Source organism: Lactuca saligna, chromosome 6 (genome assembly GCF_052625555.1).
Source record: "Lactuca saligna cultivar CGN05327 chromosome 6, ASM5262555v1, whole genome shotgun sequence".
Taxonomy (NCBI): Eukaryota; Viridiplantae; Streptophyta; class Magnoliopsida; order Asterales; family Asteraceae; genus Lactuca; species Lactuca saligna.
The window spans coordinates 121517878-121528933 of NC_136422.1; the positions used below are offsets into that span (position 1 = coordinate 121517878).

Here is an 11056-nt window from a genome sequence, read left to right on the forward strand (position 1 = left end):
TAATTCTTGACTAATATTAATCAAACAACAAGATTTCTCCTTTAATATATTATTCTCATAATATATTAATAAATTATATTTAATCCTTTCTCTCCATAATTCATCCTATCAAGTTGCTTTGGTGAAGGCAACCCAAAAGGACCATGCGCCATCGGGTCAAGTACATACCAAAATAGTTATGGACTTAGACACTAATCCAACACTTTTTAAGGGTACTATTTCCGAAGGTGTTTCAGAATATTCAAACATTTATATGAATGTATAGTTGAATATTTAACGAGGATGTGTAGTTTTTTCCAACAACATTTCGATGCTAGATGTACACCCAGTTTCACTCCCTTACAAAAATATACAACTACACTTTATCAATTAGGATATGACATCATGCCTGATGCATTGAGTTTTAGGTTGTCCGCTAGGACTGCACGGGATAGTCTCCATTTTTTTTCTTTTTTTGCAAAACCATGAATGAGATTTGTTGTCCAAAATATTTATATAAGCATATATGCAATGATATCGTACAATTACAAGCTAATCATGCTAGCATACATGACTTTCCTGGAATGATAGGAAGTTTAGATTGTCTTCATTGAGGACGGGAAAATTTCCCTACCTCACACCATAGTTAATTAACCCGAGATGATCATTGTCACTCAACATTCTTAATCATTCACCTATATTTAACAACAAATATGATAGATCTGTACCAGATTCTTCTTTTCAAGTGCATAGAACGTCATATAAATATGATTATTATCTTGTTGATGGGCTCTATCATGATTATGTTGTGTCTGTTAAGCCATTTACATGTCCACATGGTTCTAAACGGAAAAAATTCAAAAAAGATGAAGAAAAAGCCAAGAAGGATGTCGAGCGGGCTTTTTGATTTCTTAAGAAATGTTGTTACATACTAAAAAAAACAGTTTTGTTTTTTGATGAGGGAAAACTTCAAGAAATTATATATACATGTATCATATTGCATAATATAATTATTAAAGATGAAGGAAGATCGATATGTACGTACGATGAGAATGAAATCATCCCGAAACACAACCAATATAAATTGGTGGCGAAGAATACATTGATATGAGAGCAAAGATACGTTGCAATGACACTTTCCACAATCTTTGCATGAACTTGGTGGAACAAATTCATGGGGTTCAACATATTGTCCTCAATTTGGATCCCCCGGATGAATAGGAAAACAAGTTCTTGGATGTCGACTTCATGTAATATATTTATTATTATTATTTATAGTTATTTTAATCGTTTGATGTGTTTTTTTTAATACCATGATATGTTGTTTTTTTAAGTAATACAATATAATGTTTTTGTTTTTTTTTTTTAATTTAAGTAATGAAATGTTTTTATTAAAAATAAAGTTTTTATTTTATAAATTTTAGTTCTTTTTTAAAGAAAAAATATTAAATTCTTAGAAAAAAACATGACACCATTTGTTGAATGTGATAACAAACCACACTTTCTTTGATAAAATATTGAGATAGCACTTACATGAGAGTATGGTAACATGAGAGGATGTGCACGTCATTCCAAGTGTGGTAACATGAAGAGGGGATGTGTAAGTTATAGCTTTGTTTATTTCTAGTCAAGGACGGTCAAACATAAATCCTTTCATATACCCACTAATTGATATTATTTGCTTGTGAAACAAGAAAATGAATGATGCAATTGCGGTGATGTCACTTGAGTCTATGGGAACCTTCATGCTGAGTTACCTTTTCATGCCATTTCGTAGATACGTACAAGGTCGGCTACCCTTTCGGCATCTTATATGTGTAGAATGTCTTCTACACGACACCGCTTGCCATAAAACTTTACAAGATTACAAAAAAGAAAGACATTAATCTTTGCCGCTAGACTCTACCATATAAACTAAGGTGCTATGTACCCTCGTCTTATCACCCTTGTACTTTAAGTGATCTGTGAAGAAAGAAGAAGAGGAAGATGATGGGGGATATGACTCAGTTAGGGTCTCTAATGGCTGCCGTAATGTTCGTTTGGGCAATATTCGGGCAACTGTTTCCACAAAAGTTCCAAACCGATGTCATGAAATACGTTAACAAAGTGGTTAGCTATGTGTACCCTTATGTCGAAATCACTTTTCATGAATACCAAGCAGACAGCTGGTCCAAGCGAAGCAAAGCCTTTGTTTCCATTGAACGTTACCTCAGCACCAACTCCTCCAACAGAGCCAAAAGGCTCAAAGCAAACGTGGTCAAAGACTGTGAATCCGTCGTCCTGAGTATGGACGACTACGAAGAGGTCACAGACGAGTTCAGAGGCATCAAGATCTGGTGGACGTCGAGTAAAAGCATCCCACAACAGCGGGCTTTCTTTTTATATCGAGGTGAGGAGGAGAAGCGGTATTACAGGCTCACATGTCAAAGAGAACACCGAGATATCATCACTAAAGTTTACTTGCAGCATGTACTCGATGAAGGAAAGGCTATTGCAGTGAAAACAAGGCAACGAAAGCTCTATACTAACAACAAGAGTGAGAACTGGTCTGGTTACAAGAGGAATATGTGGAGCCACATCATATTCGAGCACCCTTCCACATTCGACACTCTTGCAATGGACCCGAAAAAGAAGAAAGAGATTTTGGATGATCTTATGATGTTCAGCAAGTCGAAAGACTACTACAAGAAGGTGGGCAAGTCATGGAAACGAGGATATCTTCTTTATGGCCCACCAGGAACCGGAAAGTCTAGCATGATTGCTGCCATGGCTAACCTTCTCGAATACGACATCTATGATCTTGAATTAACCTCCGTGAAAGATAACACGGACTTGAGGAAGCTACTCATCGAAACATCAAGTAAGTCTATAATTGTGATCGAGGACATCGACTGTTCACTTGATTTAACTGGTCAGAGAAAGGAGAAAAAAGAAGAAAGTAAGGAGGAGGAGGAGAAGGATCAAGTTCGCAAGAAGGTCGAGGAGGAAAAGGATAAGAATAGGGGAAGTGAAGTGACTTTATCTGGGCTTCTGAACTTCATCGATGGGCTATGGTCGGCTTGTGGGAGTGAGAGACTGATCGTGTTCACAACAAACTTTGTTGAAAAGCTCGACCCTGCTCTGATTAGGAGAGGAAGAATGGATAAGCATATCGAGCTTTCCTATTGTTGTTTCGAATCGTTCAAGGTGCTTGCAAAGAACTATTTGGATCTTGAATCACACGACTTGTTTTCAACCATCAGTCGACTCTTGGAGGAGACCAAGATGACTCCAGCTGATGTTGCGGAGAATTTGATGCCAAAGTCATTTGAAGAGAATGCTGAGAGTTGCTTGATCAAGTTGATCCAATCTCTGGAGAATGCAGAAGAAGAAGCAAGGCTGAAATCTGTGGAGGATGCCAGGATCAAAGCTGAGGATGAAGCAGCTAAGAAGGTTCAGGAGACTGATGCAAAGTTAGGTGATGGAGAAGGAAAGAAGTCTAGCCAGGATACTGAAATGGTACAAGTTGGCGATGGAGAAGAAAACGGTGTCTTGACTGCATAGTATAGTATGGCCCACCATAGCTGTCAGCTTTGTTAATTGTATCTCTGCATTGCTCTATCCTTTTCGCTTTATGCTTTTCAATTCCAAGTAGTCAAATGAAATTAAACATAAGTCAAGTGTGGTCGGTGTTTGAAGATATGAATCAGATTTAAACTATATACCTATTATATTAAGATTTCATGCATTGTCTTGAATGTATTAATTAACTATATCTTAATTTGTAATGTGCATGGCAATCCCAAAATGATATTTATCATTCTTATATTTAAAATATTTTATAAAATATTATTTTTCATCTATCTATTTTTTAAAAATTTTATTTTTGACCGTTTTGATTTTGAATTTTAGAAAATATCATTCTCACCTATGTGTATTTTTTTGCTATATCATACACACAATCTGTTTTTTCTTAACAATAACCGTTCGTTTATCTAAAAAAAAATACGCGTATATATATATATATATATATATATATATATATATATATATATATATATATATATATATATATATATATATATATATATATATATATATATATTTGCGGTGCTTAGCTTCCGTTCGTTAATTAAAAAATAAACATTATTTTTTTTATATACATGTAATTATAAATTCGAGTTTGAAATCTTCAAGACAATAAAAAAAAAAAGACTCATGTGCTGACAACTTCTATGTCGACCACATCAGTCATTGCTACAATTTAAGCTATCCTAATAACATCATGTTATCGGGTAGCCCAATTTTTTTGACTAATATATATATGTCAACAACTTGTCGTCGTCAAAAATTAGGCGGGAATGAAAAGGATTTGTGCGGTTTTTTGAAAACTTATACCGACGACATTTCGTTGTTGTTGGTTACAAAAATATAATTTTCTTTTATTTATAATTCATGTCATAGAAAAAAAAACTAGATGAAAATTAATAATAAAAATTAAAAACTAAAAATGCAGTAATATTAAACTAAATGAAATTCAATAATAAAAACGGTTTCAGTTCTGCTACGACTTTCCTAATCATGCAACTGATCCAGATCTGATTATTCGGAATGTGTTCTATCTAAGATGGTACTGAATCAAACTAACAAGCTCTAGTAATTTCTCTTTTACCTAATTTAGTTAACCAAAAAAAGATCTTCAATTAACTCTAACTTTTTACAGTCTAATCAAACAAGCTCTTAATTAAGATTAGAAAATTTGCATTAAGCTCTTTGTAAAATTCTCGGCAATACCCAATACTTCTCACAAGCTCGGAAGTGTAAATATATGATTTTTCAGTTTATACTAGAGTTAAATCCCAACATGGAACCAATGTGATACTTGTTACTTTTAACAATTGTCAAGAATAATTATGTATTCTATAAATGATTAACCGGAATGATAAAACCATAGTTAGGTGGTCACACTAGCTAGAATTCAAATCAAACATTCATTAAGAACAAAAATGAAGAATCTATATAGAAACACAAAAACAAAAATCAGATCTAATGATCAATCATATGAAAAATACTTGTCTTTGCAGAAATGAAAACTAAGGTTTAGCCAGACATGGCTAAAATCTGATAAAAACAATTGAAAAGAGACATCAAACAACTAATCTTACTAATCTACTTGAAGGATATGATCCACAGTCTTCAGATATTCAAAAATCGTTGAAATCAGAGAATAAACGCCTCCAAAATCATATTTTCGTTGTTTGGTAACTCTGGAATCGCCAACTTAGGTTACTGGAATGCTATCGGGGTCTATTTATACGTCTAGAAAATGCATCTCGTGCCTTTTTAATCAAGTACGATGCTATTTTTTCACATTTTGGCCAACCTGCGATCGCATCTACACAACCTGTGATCGTAGGTTTTCATTTTTTACTGATGCCAAGAAAACCTCGAAAACAAGTTGCGACCAAACCTGCGATCGCATAAAGGCAACATGCGATTGCTTGTTGTGCCTAAGGCATCCGAAATTTCGTCTACTTTTTAGATCATTTTGAATCGCATCAATTGGAGTTATGTTTCATGATATATGGTCAAAATACTGACAAGATGTGACAACCCGTAATTTCCATTATGTACAACATACCAAGTCAATAGAAAGTCAAACTCATTCCTGCTAGCATTCAGCACAATTTAGAGTCCGTTTGAGAGTTCTGAGCCTTATACACTTAAGGAAGAAGTGTTGGGTTTATCTGATGAATTTATAGCACAAAGACCGAGCCTTAAACACATTAACCATGAGTTCACGGCCACCACATGGGAGTTTATGGCCGTAAACTCCATGTGGGCCGTAAACTCACCTTATATGGTGAAGATGAAGGCCATTTGTCCATTTCATTCATTTCCTTAGCCCAAATCCTCTCAAGTACCATCCCGATCTTCGTCCCCGATCTTCAAAACTCGTAAGTTTCTTGCCCTAACTAGTTGATATCTTAGATGATCTAGTGATCTTACATGATTTCATTCGTGAAATCATTCCATTTTGTAGATTTTCAAGATCCACCAAGAACACACACTCGTGTTCTTGGCCAATAACAACCATTTGAGCTCGTAGATTGTAAGTACACTTGATCCAACTCATTGTACACCATGTTTATCATATTTAGAGATTAGAAAACATAAAGAATCATGAGATTCAAGGAGTTTACGGCCAAGGCATGTTCTTGGGTCATAAACCCCTTTTAAGGGTGCAAATGACACCCTAACACCCTAGTAAGCCTTGGATATTAGCATAGAACCTCACACCATTAAACTAGGGACACCAATACACGAAATAGTACTCCTTACCATGAGTTTACGGCCGTAAACTCATGGGGGAGTGGTCCCAGGGCCGTGAACACCATACTAGGTCATTTTAGGACCTTAAACCCACCCAAACACTTGGTTAAAGCTTTGGAACACTTAACCACTTAAGCCCTAAGAGTTTTAAGCCACTTTTGGTGACCAATTGAGAGTTTATGGCCAGGAGTTTACTTCCCTGGGTCGTAAACTCCGACACACATGGTCTTTGGACCATAAATTCCCGTATGAGGCTTTGCACTCCTTTGTTGCAACCCGATAGCCTCCTAGCACTTGACCAAAGTGTTTTCCTCGCGATAGGATATTTATACATGTTTAATTAGTGGTAAAATCACTAATTTGTTATATACATATGTCTTCATATGTAAATAGGATTATTGTGTGTGTCTAAGTCTTCACTTGACACCAAGCACTGGTCCGACCCTTCCTTCCGATCCGCTCACTGCAGGTGAGTTCATACCCCTTGAATTAACCTTTTAAATGTTTCTAAATGTTTTTAAATGCTTTATGGGGGGGGGGGGGGGGGAATACAGGCTGAAACATGCTAGTTATTATATCAATCACATGTGATTAATAATTAACATGCAAATGGATTTACTATACATTAGCTGTTTTACCAAATAGATTTCTTCAAATGACTTTCTTAAACGTTTTTACATGTTTAAAACTCTTTATCAAACTGTCTTACATTTTGTAAGTTTCATTTTAAACTCAGTTACTGTGACGTCCCCAAAATCTCGGCCAGAAAAGATCAATTTTAATTTATGCTTTTAAAATAATTTCAGAGTAAATCCTTTTTATTTGAAAGAGTTGCGGAATTTGTTCCCAAAAACAAAACATGATAAAACAATGTTTACCAAAGCATTTCATAAAAGAAATGTATTTTCATTATATAATCAAAACTCGGGGTGTCATGTTCCGATACAGACCAATAAGCATAAACGATAACATTACAAGTCATTCAACAAATATATACATATACAGACTTGTAAACAAAACAACTTGATGGTTCATCCATCTTACGCCCTCGCGCCACTTCCTGTAATACAAATAAAACTGAGTGGGTCAGGCTTGGGAGCCTGGTGAGCATATAGGGTTTTCAACCCACAATAAATAATTATATTTAATTCCACCAATCAACAATAATCCAATTACCCATTCCCGTTATTCTCACTTTACATCCCTAAAACAACTAACACAAGGGACCTAGTCTTAGAATATTTCATCGGGACGACAACACATGCATTTGGGGGGTTTCCCGGCAATATATGTCAAATAAGGAAACCATGAGGGGGATGGAATACAGCGAATGAACACCCAAGTTCATTAACACCTACAGGTTATGAGCCTGCTAGCGTTCCACTGGACTATCTAGAAAAGTCTGTGGTCGTCATCTAAATTCCGCTAGATGACTGGATCAAAACAACATCGAGGCCTCTCATCTGTTTATTACACACCAACTATCTACCCATGTTCTACCCAACATATTAGTAGATAAAACATACATTTTTATACATAGTTTCAAAACCTGTATAGCATGCTCAATCAATACATTTTCCATATAACAAATGAGGCACACCCACACAACATGTATTTCATAGAGAAATAATCAGATCTATCAGATAGAAGAAAGTGAATATACATTCACACACATAACAACAAAATATACACATAACAAATATTTCGTATAAAATACTTCATAATTATGCGTTAGAAGAAACTAACCACACACTCACACATATAAACAACAATATACTTAATACACTCAAACCATACTTGTATTATTATCGTGTTTATGAAAGGTAGTATACACTCACTTGATCAGAAGATGATCGGACACCACTACGGCTCGTAGAAGTAGTAATCCTCAGCAGATTTGGAAGATCTTCACAAAAATCGAACTTCTCGCAGGCAGAGCTTCGGCTCGGAAACCGCACTTCTCGGGATCTTCGGGATCTCGGGACTTGCTTCGGGACTCAGGAATATTACCGAGGCTTCGGGATACTTCTGGCACGCAAATTGATGCAAAACGGGAGAGAGAAGGGAGAAAAATAGCAAAAGAGTCGGCTGCCCTCGCATCCTATTTATAGGAGGCTGGAGCCTCGGAGTACGCGGGGCGTACTGCCTCCGAAACGTCACTGCATGCATCATCTGAAGTCCTCGAGTGCGAGTGTCGTCATACCTTGGGTACGCGGGGCGTACTTCGGATGAGTCCGGTGACTCCTCTTCGGATAATGCCGGATTTAATAATTAAATTTAATTATTAATTATTTAATAAACTTCGAAAATTCATATCTTCTTCATACGAACTCCGTTTTCGACGTTCTTTATATCCACGCGAAGGTGAGACTATGCTCTACAACTTTCTTTTAGACTCCGTCGGCTAATTTTGACTTTATTTTTATTATTTATTTTTTAATAGGCCGGGACAGAAAATTTCGTTATAAATTCATAACTTCTTCGTTTGACGTCCGTTCTCGCCTAACTTTTTATCGCTTCGATACTAACAACGAGATCTTCGATTCTCGTTTAGATCACTAAGGCTAAATATCGCTCTAACATAAATTTCACTTTTTACGTCATTTAACGTTGCCGGTTCTGTAGCGAAACTTCGACAGGTCATAACTTCTTCGTTATAACTCGGATTTTGGCATTCTTTATATCTTCGGAAACCTTGTTTCAACTACTACAACATTATCCAAAGATATCAAATTTATTTTACACTTAAATTTTGACGCTTATTTTTATTCTTAATTAATCAAACGACATAATTAAGCAATTAAGCACAAAACACATAATACTCAAATAATACACTCTTATTATTTCAAAACGGGTTACAAAGGTTAACCTAGACTATTTCATTGCTAAAAATGGCAAGCCTGGAAACATAGGCGTTACAATTCTCTCCACCTTAGAATGATTCCGTCCCCGAAATCACACATTAACAAACAAATGCGGATACCGACCCATCATGTCACTCTCCATCTCCTAGGTGAGATTCGGCCCATTCGTTTGTTTCCATCGGACAAGCAATAACTCGACCATCTTGCGTCGCAACTTCTTAGTCTTTCGGTCAACAATTGCCTTTGGTTCTTCAATCAACCTTTTGTTCTCATCGATTCTCAACTCCGAAAGTGGAATCATGTCAGGAACTTCCCCCGTGAACTTCCGTAAATAACACACATAAAAAGTGTTATGAATTCCATTAAGTTCTTCTAGTAGTTTGAGCTTGTAAGCTTAGTTCCCAATCCTCTGAAGAACTTTAAACGGTCCAATAAACCTTGGAGTTAATTTTCCCCTTTTTCCAAATCTTATAAGTCCCTTCCACGGCGATATTTTAAGCAAAACCGAATCCCCAACTTCAAAAGTCATCGGTCTTCGCTTTTTTTCAGCATAGCTCTTTTGACGATCTTGAGCCGCTAACATTCTTTCCCTAATTATTTTCAACTTTTCAACAGTTTGATGAACCAACTCCGGTCCCATAAACTGCTTTTCCCTAGCCTCAAGCCAACAAGACGTCGTACGACACTTTTGTCCATACAAAGCTTGGTAAGGTGCCATCTTAATGCTCGAGTGAAAACTATTATTATAGGAAAATTCTACCAATGGTAAATGTTCATCCCAATTACCTAGGAATTCCAAGGTACATGCTCTCAGCATATCTTCAAGTGTTTGTATCGTTCTTTCACTCTGACCATCAGTCTGCGGATGGTAAGCTGTACTTAAACATAACTTGGTACCCATTTCCTCTTGTAGACTTTTCCAAAACCTTGAGGTGAAACGGCTATCACGATCCGATACAATCGTTAACGGAACACCTTGAAGCCTCACAATTTCTTTCACGTAAGAATTTGCAAGCTTTTCCATAGACCATTTCTCCTTGGCTGCTATGAAATGCGCACTCTTAGTGAATCGATCAACGAACACCCAAATCATGTCATGACCATTCTTTGTTCTTGGCAGTTTAGTGACAAAATCCATAGCAATGTCTTCCCACTTACCCATAGGCACAGGTAATGGTTCTAAACTCCCGTACGGTTTCTGATGTTGTGTCTTGACTCTCGCACAAGTCACACACTCCGCCACATACTTCGCGATGTCAAGCTTCATCGTCGGCCACCAGTAGTAGGGTTTCAGGTCCCTATACATTTTAGTGCTATCGGGATGAATCGAGTACATGGTTTTGTGAGCTTCTTCCATCAGAAGATCTCTGATTCCTCCAGTCTTAGGTATCCAAATCCGATCTTGGAACACCTTCAGTCCATGACTGTTTACACCGAACACCAACATTTGTCCCAAACGTTCCTCCTTTCGGTCATTTTTCTCAGAAGCTTCACTTTGAGCATTCTTTATACTTTCCAAAATAGTCGAGACAACTTCAATTCTCAACGCTCTTGGCCTTTTTCTCTCAACATTGACTTTCCGACTGAGAGCATCAGCAACAACATTAGCTTTACAGGGATGGTAAAGTATCTCACAGTCGTAGTCCTGGAGTAACTCTAGCCAGCGTCGTTGCCTCATATTTAACTCTTTCTGATTGAAGAGATATTGGAGACTCTTATGATCAGTAAAATGTTTGCACTTCGTACCATAGATGTAATGCCTCAATATTTTCAGAGCGAAAACTACCGCTGCCAACTCCAAATCATGAGTCGGGTAATTCTTTTCATGTTCCTTCAGCTGTCGAGACGCATATGCTATCACCTTTTCTGTTTGGGTTAAAACACAACCCAATCCAACCCCA

The 11056-nt window shown here is 36.7% G+C and overlaps 1 protein-coding gene across 1 annotated transcript; it reads left to right on the forward strand.

Annotated features, from left to right (window-relative positions):
* The first annotated feature begins 1922 nt into the window (after positions 1-1922).
* Positions 1923-3586, forward strand: LOC145000984 (AAA-ATPase ASD, mitochondrial-like). Its single transcript, XM_078960298.1, has one exon. It carries the CDS (start codon positions 1966-1968, stop codon positions 3520-3522), a length of 1557 nt encoding a protein of 518 aa, XP_078816424.1. The 5' UTR covers positions 1923-1965; the 3' UTR covers positions 3523-3586.
* Positions 3587-11056: the final 7470 nt, after the last annotated feature.